General features: G+C 59.1%; 1 protein-coding gene across 1 annotated transcript in view; it reads right to left on the bottom strand.

Moving 5' to 3' along the window:
- Positions 1-18,649, bottom strand: part of ALDH4A1 (aldehyde dehydrogenase 4 family member A1) — a 29,227-nt gene that overhangs the window by 5,664 nt on the left and 4,914 nt on the right. The window contains exons 2-10 of the mRNA XM_025856529.2: positions 14,470-14,563; positions 13,810-13,902; positions 8,561-8,608; positions 7,635-7,790; positions 6,095-6,244; positions 5,938-6,012; positions 4,718-4,905; positions 2,408-2,481; positions 124-320 (exon numbers count right to left, since the gene is read on the bottom strand). Of these exons, the coding sequence (XP_025712314.1) occupies positions 124-320; positions 2,408-2,481; positions 4,718-4,905; positions 5,938-6,012; positions 6,095-6,244; positions 7,635-7,790; positions 8,561-8,608; positions 13,810-13,902; positions 14,470-14,563 (1,075 nt within the window). The remainder of the gene's footprint in view (positions 1-123; positions 321-2,407; positions 2,482-4,717; positions 4,906-5,937; positions 6,013-6,094; positions 6,245-7,634; positions 7,791-8,560; positions 8,609-13,809; positions 13,903-14,469; positions 14,564-18,649) is intronic.

Raw genomic sequence — 18,649 nt, 5'->3', positions numbered from 1 at the left:
GAGACAAAGGGAGCCCCTGCCCCGCACAGCGGCCCCCCCCCAACCCCGGCCCGCACACCGCCCAGGAGCCTCCAATCCCATCAGCCACCCGCTGGGCCGCGGCGGGGAGGCCGCGCCACTCACGTCGCCCACTTTGATCCTGCCATGCTCCTGCAGCAGCCGCCCTTTGATCTGCGGCCACAGCGACTGCGGCACATAGAGGCGGGAGCAGGCTGAGCACTTCTGGCCGCCATACTCGAAGGCTGAGCGCAGGGTCCCGCTCACCACGCTGTCCACGTCAGCTGAGCGGTGCACGAAGTGGAAGTTCTTCCCCCCACACTCTGCAGGGGAGAGGGGGCATGAGGGGAGCCGGCTTCCCAGCCCTCCCACCGCCCCACCTGCACCTATGCACAGGTGTGCGCAGCCCCAACCCCGGAAGCCGGTGAGCCAGGCCCATCTCCCACCCTACGGCTGGGGAAACTGAGGCTGGGGCAGGGGTGCTCCCATCATCAAGACAGAAGGACCAGAACCCAAGGCTCCCAGGAGCCAATCCATTCCCAGAAGCGGGCGTAGCTTTCTTGGCGCCTTCCTGAACCCCCAACCCGGTGAGAGGAGAGGGAGGGGCTCCACTCCATGTTGGCTACCAGGGCTGCTCCCTCTTCCCTACGCATGGCAGTGAGCCACCCCCCTCATTTTCTCAGCCCCTGGGCCCTGGTTTCCTCCCTCCGTGAAACACGAGTGACCAGCAGCTCCCGGTCACAAAGCACTAACCACCTGCCAAGCTCTACTCAAAGCACTTCCTGTTTTGTCTCATGAAAGCCCCAAAGCAATGCTGTTACCAACCCCATTTTTAAGGACAAGAAAACAGCGCATGGCTGGCTCAGTCAGAAGAGCATGCAACTCTTGATCTCTGGGTTCTGAGTTCGAGCCCCATGTTGGGAGTAGAAATTACTTAAATAAATAAAAACTTAAAAAAAGAAAAGAAAACACAGAGAGATTAATTCTGGAGGCTGGGAGGTGATAGAGAAGCAGTGGTCTCCCTCCCTTGGAGCACAGCAGGAAGGGGGCAGAGAACAGAAACCCAGAGACAGCTTGCTGCTCCCGCCTTGTAAAAGGTGGACTGGGGTAGAGATGCCACAGCTGGCTGAGGGCGCACCTTCCCTGACCCCAAATTAGAGTGCCCACCAGCTCAGGAGTGGGTCCGGTCTCCCTGCAGACCCCACATCATCCACAGGAGCAAGAACGCTGAACCATCAGCCCCCACTCTGCGGTTGCTGTGTGACCCTGGACGGCCCTCTCTTATGCGCTCAGCCCTCTCCCCAAAAAAATCTTGGTCCATGGGGGCCTCCACAAAAATGGGGTTCTATGAGCCAAAGAGTTTGGGAAACACTCATCAGTCCTTGCTCCTGAAGATACATCATGCCTTTAAAAGCATTAAAGGCTCCGGGAAGTCCTGCAGACACGGAATCTGTTTTGCTTCAACACAGCAAATCTCCTTGACCTTGCAGGTGTTTCTCTGTGGGAAACTTAGTAATATTTCAGTAAGCTCCAGCCTTGCTGAGCTCTCGGGCCCCTGTCCTGCCGGCCCGCGCCCCCTACGCCACCTACACTGGCCTCATTCCCACCGCGTGGCCTCCACACCCGTAGGTCCCTCTGCCTCGATCTCGGTAAATAACCGCCACCAGACACAAGTGGCTATTTACATTCACACTGATTTAAATGAAGCAAAACAAGCCATTCACTTCCTCGGTCACACCAGCTGCCTATCAAGTGCTCAACAGGCACCCATGGCTACCGACCACTGGCCACCGGCCACCGGCCCGGACAGCACAGACACGGAGCATTTCCATCACCGCACAAAGCTCTACCACACAGCACCAGGGCCCGCTCGGTTCTGCCTCCCAGGTCTTTGCGAGGCTGACTGGCTTCCTCCCTGCATCCAGGTCTCAGCTCAAAGGCTCCTTCCTTGAGGAGAGAGCCACCCGACCAGTCACCCTAGATCACCCACCACGCCCGGTCCTGGGGACTCTGCACGCCTCCTTTCTCTCGTGGATTCTGCACATCATCTGTGTGCCCATATCTGCCTCCTCCTACAGAACTCAAGTTCCTGAGGGCTGGGTCTGCGTCTCTCGCCATCTAGGCATCCCTGGTGCCCAGAAAGTGCCTACGTAGCTGCTTAATATTTTATTTGCTGAATGAAGAATGAATGAATAAATGAATGAATGAATGAATGAACAACTGCACAATCTAGGGCACAAGCCTCAGGATCTAGCAGAGCTGAGGCTCCGCCCCTAAGGCCTCTCACGGCTCAGCTCCTGCAGGGCTACCCCCCTCCACGGGGGTATCACCTCTGCCTCTTCCTCTTCCATGACAGTCAGGAAGGGGTCCCCAGGGGCCACAGGGAGGGCGCCGGGAGAGGGATCCTTACCTCCAGCCAGGCGTGGGAAGGTGCGGAACCGGTCCAGGTTCTGGGCCACCTGCTTCCACAGGTGTTTGAAGGTGCTGAAAGCAGAGGACAGGGCAAGGATTAGCAAGTGAGGCTCAGGCCCCTGGGACAGTGAGGGTCCTGGGGAGTGGGGAGCAGGCCCTACTAGAGGAAGGGGCCCCAAAGCCCAGCAGGTGGGGGCAGGGGTCAGAGCGAGGGCTGGAGGGCAGGAATGGAGTAGGTGGGGGCAGCTGGAGACAGGCTACATTCGGGACCCGTGGGGAGGGAGCAAAGGTAGGCTTGGTGGCAAGATGATGCAGACAAGGCCAGGGGTCCCGCCTCCGACACTCACGGCCATGTGACCTTGCACTCATCACTCAGCCTCAAATTGTGCACCTCATCTGGGAACTGCAGAGAACATTCCCACCTGGCAGAGCTGTTCTGTGGTGGCTCTAATGGGAGTCAAGTGCTTAGGTCGGTGCCAGACACACTGCAGGTGCCTGGTAGGGGACAGACACGGCCATGGTCTGGGAGGGGCGCCCCCAGCCCAGTGCCCCGGTTCCAGAGGCCAAGCCAAGGAGGGTCCTGGGAGAGGGAGTGCAGGCCCCCACCTCCTCTCCAAGCTCCGAGTGTGACCAACCTCAGCACCACAAAACAATAAAAATGCTAATCACCAGGGAGCCTGCGACACAGTAGCTAATACTAATTTATGACTCTCCTACCTTTAAGCCTGCTGCTCATCAGAGCATGGCAAATGGGGGCCAGGCCTGCTCCGCCTGCTAATAGGCAGGGACCCGTGGGGCCTGCGCTGGCAGAGTGGGCCTTTTTGGAAAATGGTCCTCCTCAGCAATTCTAATGCCTCCATCACACCCGGCAAACCCTGGGAAGGGGGGTAGGAGAGCCTGAGGCCGGGTGAGGGAGAATGGAAGCTCCAGGAAGGACGCCCTAAGGCAGACCCCGACATCTCCACTCAGATAACTGTGAGGCACCTCACAAAGTGACTAGCATGTGACTTGTCATGTCCACCCACGCCTTCCAAGTGCCCCTCTGCCCAGAGCCTAGACTTTCCCATGGACCCCCCCCATCCACTGATCCAATCCCACGGACACGTGATCGCGCCTCCCTGCCACCTGCTCACTTGAATCCACTCCCACCGTCAACCCTGGTTCAGGCCTCTGCTGTCCCCTCCTGGACGTGGACAGCCTCCTCACCACTCTCCTGCTTCTGGCCACTGGTGACTTGTCCACAAAGCAGCCAGAGTGGCCATCCGGGACAGAGGCTGCGAATGCAGGGCGCCCGCGGTGCCAGACCAGGAAAGAAGGACCACGTAACAGAGAGGCCTGGTGCCTGGTGACACTGCCAAGGATCAGAGAGCACTCCATCCCACCTCTAGCCAGGGGTGCCCCATGGGCACACAGGCCCGGAGGGGCAGGTTCTCAAAAGCAGCCTGAGATCTCAAAAAGATTTTTGCATGAAACCATCCCAACTGTACAAGGAGCCAAAGTAGAGCCACTTGCCAGGTTCAACTAGAGAGCGACCATCTGCAGCCTGTTTGAAATAAAGCTGCTTCATGCACACCCTGTGTATAAAACCTTCCACGGCTCCCAGTCACCTTCCGGATAAAGTCTAGACACCTCTGTGGGCTCATAGGGTCTTACAGTCACGGGACTAAACTCCCCAAGAACCAGGACTCGTCCACACGTTCTTTGGACACACACACCTGCTCCTTACTGAATAAATGAGCAGTCACGTTCGAACCACTTCCTGCTCACATGCTTACCTCGGTCCCGGCACCCCACACTCCAGCCCCACGGAACCACCCCCAGCTCCCCGAGCACAGAGCTTTAGCCTTGGGGCCCTGCACGTGTTGCTCCCTCTCCCACAGCACTCTCCCTACCCCTGCTTTGCTTGGCTATCTCCTCTGCCTAGATACCACCACCTCCAAGAAGCCTTCCTGACTCCCGTCCAATTCATTCCAGGCTCCCTTGTGCCCTTCCCAGTGACAGAGGTGGCATCAACATCGACATCACCAAATGTCTGTAGGCTGCTTCCAGCCTGTGAAGTTCTTCCTCTTTGTTAACTCACTGGAGCCTCACAATTACTCTGCGAGGCAGGGACCATATTCCTGTTGAGCAGGTCAAGAAATGAAGGCTCAGAGAGGTGAAGTGGGCCACCCATGGCCACACAGTGAGTCAGTGGGTATGGTCAGTGCCTGACCTCCGGCTCCTGCAGAGGTCATGAGGCGGTCGCCTGGGGAACGGACGTCCCCATGCCGCCTGACCCACCCCACCCCACCCCACCCCAGGGGCTTACGGCACGCTGCCTGTGAAGTTGATACCGCAGAGGTGTTCCGAGCTGGTGACAGTGTCCCCAAATGTGGGCCCATCGGCTGGCACAAACTGGATGATGTTGGGGGGCAGGCCCGCCTCCCGGAGGATGCGGTAGACGGCATAGCTGGCCAGCATGGCCGTGTCGCTGGGCTTCCACAGGACCACGTTGCCCTGCCCAGGAGGCACAGTGATGACTCACAAGGCCAGGGACCACCACCCGGCTGCCCCCCTCCCGCATCCTGAAGCACAGCCATCCCTCATGTGGAGCCGCCAGGTCCCCCAGGAGGCTGGGATGTCCCCACTGCCCCAGGTGTCGGGCATTGTGCCCTAAAAACCCTCACCGGTGGGACCACACCCTGCCCCCACTGCTCCTTCACTCTGGCCACGGCCCCCTTCTTCTGGAAGCCTATACGACTGGTCCTGCCAATGCCCCTCAGGCAGGTCTGCTCTGCGTGTTTCCACGTCGCTGAGCACTCACTGAGTGTGGCCAGCAAGGGCTCACGGGGCTGAGGACACGTGGGCACCTGGGTACGTGCATGTCTGTCTGTGCACAGATGCACAAGGACAGCCCTGGGCAGGAGCATCCTCAAGATCAGCCAGCCGCCCCACTTGGGGCCCAGGCCCCCGCCACCTGCCAGCCCTCCTCCTGCCACCCCATGAGCCACCCAGGCCCTCTAAGGGCAGGGCTGCGTCACCCCCTTTGGCGGGAGCTCATGAGGGCAGCGGCCACCTTCTCCCTGACAAGGGCAGAGGAGCCAGGGACTTGGAAGCTAAGCCCGAATCCTTACTGTGTGGTTGTCTCCTAGACCTCACAGATCTCTGGCAGGGCTCACAGTAGGCACTGGAAAGTGATCTGCCATCACCATCAACATTCCCCGCACACGAAGCCCGCACCAGGCCAGACGTGTCCCACGCGCGTGTCCCACACACAGCTTCACTTGCTCCCCACAACCCTGTACCCTGGGCTTTCCTAGATTTCCACTTCGAGGAGGAGAAGAAACCGCCTCAGAAGTCTGGGGGCCTGCCTGGGGGATCCCCCAGCATGGGGCAGAGCTGGGATCCAAACCAGTCTCGGATCCCAAAGCCTTTCCGGGGGGCGGGGCCCGCACTGCTTCTGCCTTCAGGGCGGCTGTCATCTGCGGAGGCAAGAATGAGAGCCCCCCGCCCGCCTCCCCAATCTCATCACCAAGGTCATCCTCTTACCATCAAGGCCGGCGCCCCCGCCAGGTTGCCACCGATCGCCGTGAAGTTAAAGGGGGAGACGGCTGCCACGAAGCCCTGGGGAAGGGGAAGAGGGAGGTGGTGCCAAGCCCGAGGCTTCCTCTTGCAGGCTCCTGCCCACCCCGCCGCCAGTGGGTACCTCCAGTCCCCGGTACACAACGCTGTTGGTGCTGGGCGGCACGCTGAGGGGCTGCTGCCCCTCTAGCTCCACGGCAAACTTGGCATTGAACCGGAAGAAGTCGATGAGCTCGGCCGCCGCGTCGATCTCCGCCTGGATCACCGTCTTACCCTGTGCGGACAGCCAGAGGGTCAGGGGCAAGAGAATGCCTCCCGCTGGCCCTTTTCCAACACCGACCGTGTGCCCACGGTGACATGGTGCCCACGGTGCTGGTGGCTCCGTCCCCCCGGGTGAGCAGGTGCCCCCACTAGGGGCGTTTGGAGCAAGAAGCAGGAGGCCTAACAGCAAACCCGTTCCTCCCGACAGACTTAAGGGTCGGGGAGGGCCTCTGGGCTGCAAGAACGGCGCTTCTCCATATCAGGGCAGCCCCTTCTTGGCACACAGGGTCACTGGTGGTGGTCACCCTGCTTGGGACCTGGAGCCACAGCAGCTAAGATGCTCTGGCCCCGGCTCTGTGAGGCCACCACACCTCCTACAAGCTCCTGACTCTTTAGTCCAATAAGGCACCTTAATCTGGCCGCCGAGTGTGTGTGTGGCTCCCCCGGGACACTGCGGAGCCCACAAGCACCCCAGGGGCCACTGAGAATCAGGAGACCCTTAGCTAGTAAGGAGCTGTCATGCCACCTCCGTGCAGCAGAGGGGGCCCTCACTACAGGACGGGGAGCTGGCCTGGCCAGGGCGACCTGAGGGCCTAAGGCTCCCTCCCAGGGAGGGCGAAATTAACCCTTTCTCCCTGGGCTCCCTTCCCCACTTGGGGCTGCTGGTGCCACTCCCTGGCTCCTCATGCACTCAGTCGAAAAAGCTTCTCTGACTCCAGGGAGATGGGCTGCAAGGCCCAGGAAGATGAAAGAACAGCTAACTCGATGACTTTCTCCAAAAAGCTTGTAGAGAGGTGACAAACACAGGAACTCATTATACCCAATACGATCTGAGCTGTAACTGGCAAACGAACAGCATGCTACAGGAGCACAGGGGTGGGACGAATCCTTTTGGACAGAGAAGATTCTGGAAGCCTCACAGAGGAGGTGCTATCTGGGCTGGGGCTCGAAGGGAAGAGTTCACAGGACAGAGAAGAGAGAGTGAGCATTCTAGGCAGAGCCACGGGGCAGAAGCCGGGCAGGGAGACGGGATGCGTGCAGTTTCCAGGAATCCTGCTAAATCCACACTGGTGACCTCATGGGCAGAGCAGCCGGCGAGCTGGACACGGGCCGGAAACAGAGGGCCCTGAGCGCTGGGCACAGGACTTGGGACATGACTGTCAGTGAGAGAGAGACCCTGGTGGTTTGTAAGGCTGGAGTGACCTGCTGGAGGTGTCAGAGAGCCCACTCTGAGGGCTGCGGAGGTCTGACTGAGCCCGGAGGACGGCACGGGGCCTCAGTCTCCGGCACGCAGAGCACGTCCTGGCACCCAGAAGCAGCCCAGCTGATGGCTGCCATATTGGATGGAGTGGGATGGCCTCCCTCCCCCCACTCCCACCCCACTGTGCCCACGGGTACCTCACCTGTCCCACCATGGTCTTGGCAAGGACCTCTGCCCTGCGCGGCCCGCTCAGCATGTCCGCCGCCTTCAGGAAGATCTGGGCCCGGTCTGCAACAGGCTTCAGGTCCCACTCTTTCCTGGCGGCCAACGCGGCCTCGATGGCTTTGTTGAGTAGGGCCTAATGAAGAGGAAAAGGTTCAGGGCTGTCTCCCACAGCGGGAAGGGCCCCAGGGGAATGGGCGAGGGAGACTGGAGGCCACCCTCCACCCAGGGACCCGTGGCTCCCTTAGCTCCAGTGCTCTCTCCCACGCACAGGGGCAAACACAGTGTCCCATCACCTGCCGGCCCACCCCAGGCTCCGAGCTTGTCTGGGGGACTTGCCAGGTAGGTCTGCATGCCAGGGACTTGGCACTGAGTCCCTCAGCTGTTAAACGAGCTCTGCTTTCTCTTGCGGTCTCATCAGGGCCTCACCTTCCTCCTGGGGCCCCCAAATCCACCCACTAGCACCGCCGGCCCTCAAGGTCAGGTGGCTGCCCAGAACCACAGCCTGAGTCATTCACCTGACACCAGCATGCCCTCGCTGCCCCATGAGCCAGCTCCTAGACCTCCTGCCACAAGGCACCGCAACCCCTCTCGCTGTCCCTCCATGAAGCCGATCCTCTGTTTGCCTTCCTATCCATGGTGTTTCCAATGTCCCTGACTCAGCCTTGCAGAATCTACTCCCCTTTGAAACCCCGCTGCCTCGCAGCCATAGGCATGTCGGGGGATGTCAGCCCTGGCCCACGCAGCTCTCATCAGGCTCAAATGAAGCCCCGGCGGGCCCGGCCTCGTGAAAGACTCCACCCCCCACGGCCAGGGAGGGAAGCAGCAACTGACATCCGCCTCCTTGCCGGCAGCCAGTGGGGAACAGAGGGCCAGCGCCCCTACCCGAAGTCGCCAGGGCCTTACCTTGTCTGCATAGCAGAACTTGGCCACCTTGTGTCCATGGTTGAAGGGCTGCAAGATGAGAGAAGAGCAAGGTCACTGCCCAGCAGGGAGGTGCCAGGACAGGTGGGGACGTGGCCAGGCTCAGAGCTCGCCTTCCGGGCAAGAGTCCTCAGCACACTCGCCCTCTCGCCTCTAATCCCCACATCCATCTCTCTGACCAAGGGTTACAGAGCACCTGCTGTTCGGTGAGTAAAGATCACTCCTGCTCTGGAAGGTTCACGGTCCCGGAGAAAAGCATGGACTGCAGTCTTTGAGGAAAAGTGTGGACTTTGTGGTCAGACAGACACAGCTTCGCATCCCAGTCCCGCCACCTACTAGCTGGGGGCCGGAGGGAAGTAAGCTCCCCTTTCCAAGTCTCCTCCTGTGGGAAATGGGGACCCCCTGCCTCACAGCATGTGGAGAAGACCCAAGTGGGCTCAGAGGAACATGCTGCCAGAGCGCGTGTGGCACGCGGCTGTGACTCAGGCATAGGCGCTGTCTCCCCGCGAGGCCCCCAACGATGCACTGCAATTGAGACCCGCTCAGGATTTCTGCGGTCCCGAGTGCCTGGGGGACAGACCAACCGCTTCTCCAGCCCTTGGCACGGGACCCACACAGACTCATGGAAAAGGGAAGACCCTCCACAAACATTTACAAACAGAAGCCGGCAGTGCCAGATGCTAGCGTAAGCAATAAAGCAGGGAGAAACTTCCCTTCTTTCCAGCACACTTGTCAGTATTTTTGCCACCTAGCAGTCTGCCAGTGGGCTGTTTGGGGCTTTCCTGTCAAACGTGGCAGCCACTAGCCACATGTGCCCGCTGACATTTCAACCCCGTTCCTCGGCTGCACCTGCACATTCCACGTGCCAGACGACCACGCGTGGCCCGTGGTGGCCATAGTGGGAGAGCATGAGGATCCTGATCAGCCTAACTGCAGAAAGTTCTACTGGGCAGTGCTGGTCTAGGGTTCAGGAGAAAGTGGCCCTCTGCCCCTTCATTTCAACCCCCAGCAGTCACCTGTATCCTGTCCACACCTGAGACTGGCCTGTGATGCTCAGGGGCTGAGGAGGCACCCCGGGGCCAGGCCCTTCGACTCAGCATGCCCCCGTGGACCGCAGGTCCCCCCATGCCAGCAGCCACGTGCCGACCACTGCCTCCCACGCCTGGGCTCCCCCAGTTACCACGTGGCCAGGTCAGAGAGGCACCGCGAGCCATGAGAATGGGAAGTGCCTGCCCAGAGGGTGACCAGAACCCTAGCTGGCAGCTGGGACAGTGCTGAGGGGCCGGGTGAACTGAGTGATTGTAGGCTGTGCTCCCAGGACTGCGGGTGTCAGGCCCTCTGGTCGCCGATCAGTAGTGGGGGCTCCAGGCCACCTCCTGTGGGCAACTCTTTCCCGGGGCATCCTCAGAACCCTCGGAGCTGGGGGCCGATGGTCCTCACCCTTACCCGGCACGCACCTGCTCAGGGTTCCATCTGGACAGAGCCTGAATGTGCCTCCCCCATCCGCAAAAGGGCCAACCCTTTACTCTCCCCCAAATTACAGATCTAGGAGTTTGCTGGTCCAGCCAAAGTGTAGGTCAGTTCCTGGCTCAATGACCCTGAGCACGTGGCTTCTTAGGCTAATGTCATCAAGGGGCTTCGCCCACTGTTGGCCCCTAAACCGCCTTCTGGAGAAATCCATCAGGAATCATGGAAGATGCTGTGTGAACTCCTCAGGACCTTCCTTGCCTGTGGGCAGGACTCAGTTATGGGCTGGGCAGTGTGGCCGTCTGGCAAGTGAGGGACACCACAGAAAACCCACCCTACACCTGCCCGAGAAAGCCTCCTGCCATCACGGTCAATGGCTTCCAGAGGTTTGAAACACAGACGGGTCTGTCCCTCATGCTTTTTTGGATGAACCAGCTGCAGGCTCTGAGGGAAACAGGGACTGTTTCTGTCACAGCTGACGTCTGCTCAGAGGCCTGCACGCGGGCACCAAGCGCTCGGCACGGATCAATCCGTTCACCCTGACAACAACCCTATGCACCACAACTGCTACCCCCATTTTACAGATGAGAAGACTGAGGCACAGGAAGGTCAGCCAGCGGGCAGGAAGGGGAACCTTTTACACACAGGGGCCTCCGTAATGGAGACTCGGGTGACCTGCAGCTGGGCCTCAGGACGACTCAAGGAGCCCGGCCGGAAAACTGAGGCTTCTCTCGTCCTCTCTCCTCCTCTGGGAGGCAGCGCCCTGCACCTTTCAAGAGACCCACTGTGTCGCGTGTCTCAGAGGTGGAAGGTGTCCTCCCCGTAGCTTCCAGCCCCTCAAAGCGAGATGTCTGTTGCCAGTTTTAAGTTCTAGGGCCATAAATCCAACCGGCCCAGCTGGGGTCGAGTGCCCACTTCTGGGCCATGGAGTGGAGGCCCACGGTTTCGAAGGCAGCCAGCAGCCACCACCCACCACCGTGGGGGCAGGCGGGGAGCTCACAGATGTGGGCAGACCCTCCAGAGAGGTGCGCTGTGCTTCCCCACCTGGGGCTGCCATTCCCCAGGCTTTGTTCCGGCTCTTTCACGGCCCCCTGCATCCCAGCTCCTCGCCTGGCTCTCTCCCCACCTTCCCGCCCAACTCCCCAGCCACCCAGGAGTCCCGGACCCCCAGAAGTCTAAGTCTGGACTCACAGGTGCTGCCAAGCCCTCACCTCTTCACTCTGCTGTCCTGAAATTAGAAAGCATTCTCTTGTAACGAACAACAGGGCTCTTCTGGAAAGTCTGGCCCTCCTTAACCCCCTCCAGTGACTCCCCAGAGCTCATGGAATAGGTTCCCTAAGCACAGGTGGTAAGAACCTCAGGAAGTCACGTCCGCCCACCCCTCTGCCCTGAATCCTCCACCCCGCTAGCTTCCTCTCTGTTGTGCAGCTCACTGAGCCTCTTCCCAGCTCGAGACTTGGCCCGAGGACTGAGCAGCCCTCTGCCTGGCAGGGAAACCCCACCCACCCTCATCCTCAGGCTTTGACTCAGAGGTCACCCCTCCATGGAGCCCTCCGACCGCCCTGCCTGATGCGGCCCCCACAAACCCAGCACCGTCCCTGTGCCTTCCCCTGTCCCTCACCCGCTGGAACTCCCGTTTCTTTCTTTGTTGACCCAGGACCACCTGCTCTCCAGCAGGGCAGCTCCAAGAGGGCAGAACCTGCCGTCTGCCCTGAGCCTGGGCGCGAGAGGTGTGGCTGGCTGGCTGGGTTTTATTATCCTGACTTACACATGCCCTGCAAGAAAGAAGAGCTGGGGTCTCTTCCAGCTTCACAGAGGTTTCTGGGTGACACTGCCACAGAAGAAGCCACCTGGCTGACATACCATGGCTTTCATTTTGCAACTGGTTGCTGGACACAAAGCTAGAAGCTGCACGTATACCCATCTGCACAGGGTCTCAAAACATGTATGTGTGTGTGCGCACACATGTGCACACACTTTTCTTTTTCCATAGCTGAGGTGGGTATTTGCTTTAAGCCTTTCTGGGCTACAGGTGTTGTGGCCACGCCAGGGACAAGAAGGGATGGGGTGAGTCCTCTACCTAGGGCTCAGGCTCCCTGACGGGCCAGCTGCAAACGTCCACTCAGCCACGAGTCCTGGTCAAGATCCCCAACTCTCACAAAAGCAGGTCCCTCCCACCCTCAAACTGACGGGGGTGGGGGTACGGAGCAGGTGACAACCTCTTAACCATCAAAGACCACTGGCCTCTGGCACCTGCTAGGAACGGCTGGCTGTCGTGTCACTGTCCCGGGTCTAGCAAAAGCCCAGCCGAGGGAAACGTGCCGGCAAGGTGCCTGAGGGACGCGCAGGCCGGCCACTGCCCAGCTGGGGCCAGAGAGGCAAGAGCTGTGAGTGCAGAGAGCTGGCATCACGCACTAGGGGTGGTGGGGACCACCGGCCCCCGCCAGAGCCGCCCACGGACTTGTTCCAGCCACGTGGTACCTTGTGGCCTTGCCAGCCTGGTGCGGCCACATCACCCCACCTTCCAGACGAGCCAGACATTTGAATGTGTAGGGGAAATCTCCCCCTCGTTAGGTTTGGAAACAAAGCTGCCGGTGTCCATTCATACCCTGAACTCCAGACGGCAAAGCTCCCCCAGCAGCAGACACGGACCTGCAGGGTGACCCCCCCCTCCCGGCATCCCCAGGCGCTGGGCTTTGGGGATGTCCTCGGCCTGCGCACAGTGACAGTGTGCAAAAGGCACCCTCTGTGCATGAGCCGAGACTCCTGTATGGACACTGCTCATCACATCGCCGCGTCCTTCTGACACCCTCGGGACACATTTCTCTCCGGGGCCCGCTATGGGGAAGGGCTGTGCTTCTCCCATCATGCAGCTAGAATTTATTTCAAGAACACTCTGACTAGTGTAGTGATGTGTTCGCTTCCCTACGGTCACTGGGAGGAGTAAAGGCAAGTCTGGGCTGTCTCCAGCACGTAGGGCTCCACAGTTCTCATCTCGGGACCAGGAGGCCACAGCAAGATGATCCTACTGCACTCTATGAGTTAATATGCTGCTTCCAAATCCTCCCTAGAAAATGCACTGAATCAAAATCAATGGGACGTGGTTCTGGAGAGTTAGGATTCATCATCCCTAGTCCAGATCTAACTGCGCCACCCTAGGCGGGCCATTTAATATCTCTGAGCCTGTCTCTTGATCTGTAAAATGGGCAGCGAACACCCCGCTCTTCCTCCCTCGAAGAGAAGTGGCAAGGACCGAAAGAGGAGCCCGTGCAGATGGGACAGGGCCTCTCAGATGTATCTGCAGACGGAGCACGGCTCCAGCGGGAGGGCTTCTAGGAGGAGGCCCGGCCACATCCTAGGTGCTCACCTCAGATGAGCTTATCTTCCACTAGAGCAGCAGTTCCAAAATAGAGTCCAGGGCTTTGGAGACTGCCCGCTCTTTGGAGGGATTATCTTTAATTCTGACATTCTGTCCTTTCTTCCTACCCTCCAGGTGTCCAATGGGTCCATTTTCTAAAGAAAAGGCAAAGCTGTGGCAGTCCCTGTTTTAACTCCCTCCTGGCAGGCGTGAAGTCGGCATCTTTTATGGTGATACCCCCAAGACTACTTTTGGAAGTTTTATACCGGCACACAGAATTCAAAAGCAGGGAACGGACCATAAACCCCTTTGGAGGCAGAGACCTGTGTCACAAGCTGATCTGTTGCCTGAGGGATGGACCCCAGGGTCGGGGGGAAACCGAGCCCCACCGGCCCACTGGACTCACCGACACCTGGGAGCGCACGTCTGACGTCCACAGCTCTTCATCCCCCACCACACACGGAATGGCTTCCGTCCGGCCCTTCAGGTCCTTCAAGGCCTACGGAGGGGACAGCAGGGTGGATGGGGCCTTCCTCCCTCCTCTCCGCTCCTCCTAAAACCCCGGTGCAGGGCCTGCAAACACAGATGCCCAGGCGGGAACAGAAGTACGAAGGGGCAGGGCTCTGAGGTCAGAGAGCATCTGCTCTGCTCAGGGGGCATCGGGACACAGCCCCTGTCCGCCGTCACTTCCTGTCCTGCCGGAAGGGGAGGCCAGGGTTGCCAGGTCCTCCCATTGTAGACAGAATAGAAAACTGTATCTGAAATGTACGTGACATCTCACAATTTTTAAAATACTGGCAATTAACAGGACAATGTTTTTAAGCAGAAAACGTCTGTGGGTTTACAACCCCCGACCTGGACGGAGCCCCAGAGTGGCCCGGCTTGCCCCCCCCCCTCCGTTGCCCCCGGCCTCTCCGTCCTCCAGACGCACGGCTGTCCCAGACCCAGTTTCCTTCCAAGGCTGGGGGTGATGGCCGTAGGCATGGAGAGGCATCCTGGGGGGGCTGCTGAAGGCTGTCCTCTCTCCGTGCCCTAACCCCACTGGGTGCCCCCACCGGCCCATTACCTTCTGCAGCGCATCTCGCTCGGGGCTGCCCTGCGTGAATGCTAAGACCGGCTCATTGGCCACCTTCAGGGAGGCCGTGTGCTTCCACCACAGCCTGGGGCGGGGAAGAGAGGCACACAGGTCAGTGGTGGCCGCAGCCAGATCCGGCCCCTCTATCTCCACCAGGGCGGGGGGGGGGGGGGGGGGGGTTCCCGTGTTGGCCCAGAACCCTAAAATCCAGAGCAAGTATAGAACTGGGGGGCAAGACCTGGCCCTGGGGTCCAAAATCCAAGTTCCAGGCCCAAACCTGTCACTGTGCATCCTCGGGCACGTAACCTGCCTCCGCTGGGCCAGTTTCTACATCTACTAAGTGAGAACCACCAAACAAACCCACACAGCCATTTGAAGTTTAAATTCAATCAATGCAAAACCACTCCTAAGCGTTTTGTACGCGGAGGGGGTGACTCTCCCTTTCCTCCCCCACAATGCAGCCCTTACCCCCAAGGGCCCCGAGTTACTGCTTTCTCTGGGCTGAAAGGGCAGCCAGTCCCAGAACTCAAGTTTCATCAGAATGGGACCCAGCTGGGATTCCCTTGGCACCAAGAGCTGAGCTCTGGGTGGGCAAGAACATCCAGGATATGGGCCGGGACCTTGGAGGAGTGCCCCTGAGCTCAGCTCACAGCCACGGGGAGGGCGGCTTTCAGGGTTCAGGGTCCAATTCCCGGGTCCTGAGTTCCAAGAACTCCTTGTCCCGGAGACCTTGCTCAGTCTTGACTCTATGACCTCACTGACTGGTGACCACTGGTGACCACCGTCCCTAACATGTCTGAGGATGGGGGGGCAGGTGGGTAAGAGCCAAGACGTGAGATCATTCATTCCTGAACTGGGGCCCCAGCTGGGGGGGGGGGGGCCTCCAGGCCTCAGTGTCACTTGGGCTGTGAGTGTTGGGGGGGCCTTTTTATTCTTTCTCCCTGGGAATGGGTCTGGAGGCTCACGGACCAAAGGCCTGGAGGAAGGACACAAAACCAGGGGCCATGAGGACTGGTCCTTCATTCATTCTACAAGGTTCCCGGGCACCCGCTCTGCCTCTGACACTGCTCTAAACACTGGAGACAGCAGTGACCATGACAGCAAGGCCTCGGGCCGCATGGGCTGCAGGATTTCCTTTTCCTTCCGGCGCCCCGCGGTTCTGAGTCAGGCCGCTTCGAAGAATCAAGAGGTAGACCAGCATGGTAGGCAGCAAAGCAAGGTTAATTGAGTGACAGCGAAGTGACAGTACAAAGCTCCCGAAGGGAGAGGGGACCGAGAGGGTTGCCACCAGTTTCTAAGTCTCGGGGTTTTTACGGGCTTGTGCGTGGGCTGTTTTAATGTGATCGATCCTCCCTGAGCCTATCGTCCCATCTGTTTTTTGCCATCTACCTATCACAGTGGGACAGGATGAAGGACTCCCTCTACGGTGGTGCAAAATCCTTTCAAGGGTGGGGCGCCTTGGCCCTACCTGCCTTTCTTCCAACTATACTTCATCACAAGCAGCTCACCTCCAGTGGGGACCATGGGCAAGAAACAGGTGAGGACAGAGGGGGCGGGAGAACCAGTAAGGGGAAGGGTAGGGCTGCTCCGGCCTAGGTGATCAGGGAGGGCCTCTCAGGGGAGGCGTCCTCTGAGCGCCATCGGGGATCTCAGGACTGGGAAGAGCATTCCGGGCACAGAGGAGAGCAAGTACAAAGGCCCGGGGCAGGAAGCGTTGACAGGAAGTGCTGCGAGGGGCCCGGGCGGTCCGGGAGGGAGGAGGGCAGGGCCCGGTTGCCCAAGATTTTGCCTAACGGCTCTAAGTGAGCTGGGCCTTCTCCCTCCTCCCCCACCCCACCCCCCAGGCAGCACCCACCCCACACTAGGAGGCAGGTCACATTCCTCAGGCCCCACCTTTCCCCTAACCAAGGGCAGAAATGTGGGGCGAGGCCAGCCTCCCACCAGCCCTTCCCTTGGGTTACTCTGAAGAGGGGAGGAGGCAGTCACACAAAGCTACAGGTATATCCCATAAATTCAAGTCTACACTGACCCCCCCCCACCTATAGTGGGGGAGGAACAGAGAGGCTGGAAAACTCCAGCCGCCACAAGCCTCCACACGTCAGGAAAGCGGGGGTGGCGTGTGCCCCCAGGGCCCTCTGGAAGGTTCCAGCAGCAGCACCCCACCACCAATCAATCAGCTATAGCCAGGGGGGTGCCGCTGAGAAGGAGTGTGGGCTGGGAGCCTGGAGGTGCGTGCCCCAACCCCAGCCTGGACCCCGGCTCGAAGGGCGTGCAGAAAGCCCAGCTCCAGAAGCAGACATCTGTGGGACCGAAACCCCCATGTGCTCCGAGAGACATCAGCCCATTATTACAAACTCGGTGGGTCTCAGATTCCCCACCTGAAAAATGGGGGCGGTACTGTGTGCCCTGCAGGGGCATTGCGGGGTTCAAAGTGCTTGCCCTTCCTCACCCCTCCTGCTCTGTACTTCTAAGAAAATTGTCTTCGTAGATGTGTCTCATATATGTGTGTATATATATATGTACACGTATGTATGCAAACACACACGCAGAATGTTACCGCACCAGGCCAGGTGTTCAACGGCAAAATGGTTCTCAGACACCCCTAAGGTCACAACAATCAGGGGCTAGCCTGGGCACTCAACAGATAGTGCTGGAATAAACTTAGCACCACATTCCACCCAGCTTAAAATGCAGCAGCTACCAGCCCTCCTGAACCTGTTCCCTCCCAGGCGGTGTCAGAAGCAGAAATGCTGCAGGCCTCTCTCTACCCTCCCCAGGGCAGAGGCCCACTGTGACCACAGGATCACATTCCCCCCTGGCTTCCCCTCTGCCTGGAAAGTCTCCAAGCCCCGGCCCAGCTGCCCATCAGTCCAAATGTGGGGAACAGAATTCAAAGATCAGCCTGAGTCAAAACTGGAGCCAAAAATTATCCAAGGACACCTGACAAAACCAATCCCCTCTTCCCCTTTTATTTTGGCTCATGGGCCATTCGGGATTAACATGAGCACCCTTCCCTTGGCTCTGGGGAGGGCAGAGAAGAATCACTCACAGAACCTGGAGCCTCTTCCAGGCAGGACTGCATTCCTCACCCAGCAGCAGCAGTCTCAAGGGCACAGAGACAACTCAGATACGGGCAATGAAACCTGCCTACTCAGGGGCTTCTCCTCTCTTCTACAACAAAAAATCGGAATCCTTACTGAGGCCTCCAGGCTCATTTCCCATCATCCCTCCACCCTGCCCACTTCGTCCGCCGCCATCCAGCCACCTGGGTCTTTCTGGAGCCCTCTGTGCTGGGGACGCTACCCTCCAGCGCCTGGACGGGCTGTATCGGGTCATCTCAGAGCCCACGCTCTAGTCACAGCACCACCAACAGTGCTCTGCCTTGTCCGTGGCTCCAGCCAGGCCATCAGCCAACCCCCTCGCCCCCCACCTCGCCACTCCCCATGGACACCCGCCTGGCGCACGGGAGCATTGGAGAAATACCTTTTAAAACAAAGAATACACTGATAAACCTTTTTATCAGACTCATCAAGAAAAAAAGGGGGGGCAGGAGAGAAAAACAATGAACACCCAAAGCGCTGTCGAAGCAGCACCAGGCCCCCTAGTGCCTGGGGTCAGGGGTGACCAAGGCCAAGGAGAGGAGGAGAAAGGAAACTACCCCTGCTTCACTGAGCTTCCACACTTTCCCAGCTGTTATCTGGGACCTGATAAGGCCAATCCTCCTTATCGCTGAGATAAGGGGCGGTGAACTGTGAGCAGAGAGAAAGTGCAGGGGGGCGCGAGGGCAGGTCCAGAAGGGTGGGGCATCAGGCCCAGGCTGAGCTATTTCCACTTTATTGCCCTCGAAACATCAAGGAATATTTATTAAGCACTTACAACATGCCTGGCACTGCGCGAAGTGATTATCTCCTGAATCCAGCTACGAATGCATGAGGAAGGGGCCAGGATTACTACTATTACTACTACTACTACTACTACTACTATTATTATTATTACAGATGAGAAAACTACTTCTGAGATCCCGGGTGCTCACGCATGGCTCCGGGGCACTGCTCCCTGCCCCACAGAGCAGCACCTGAACCCAGGGCTTCCTCACTCAGGAGCCGCCCACGACGGCAGAAGCACCTGCCACCTGTCAGAGACCCCTGAGCAACAGGGCCGCGGGGACGCG

Source organism: Callorhinus ursinus, unplaced genomic scaffold, assembly GCF_003265705.2.
Source record: "Callorhinus ursinus isolate GAN/ISIS: 27379988/994484 unplaced genomic scaffold, GSC_fseal_2.0 scaffold18, whole genome shotgun sequence".
In the NCBI taxonomy this organism is placed as follows: domain Eukaryota; kingdom Metazoa; phylum Chordata; class Mammalia; order Carnivora; family Otariidae; genus Callorhinus; species Callorhinus ursinus.
The sequence above is the reverse complement of the archived record's forward strand: the minus strand, read 5'-3'. Positions and strand labels throughout refer to the sequence as shown.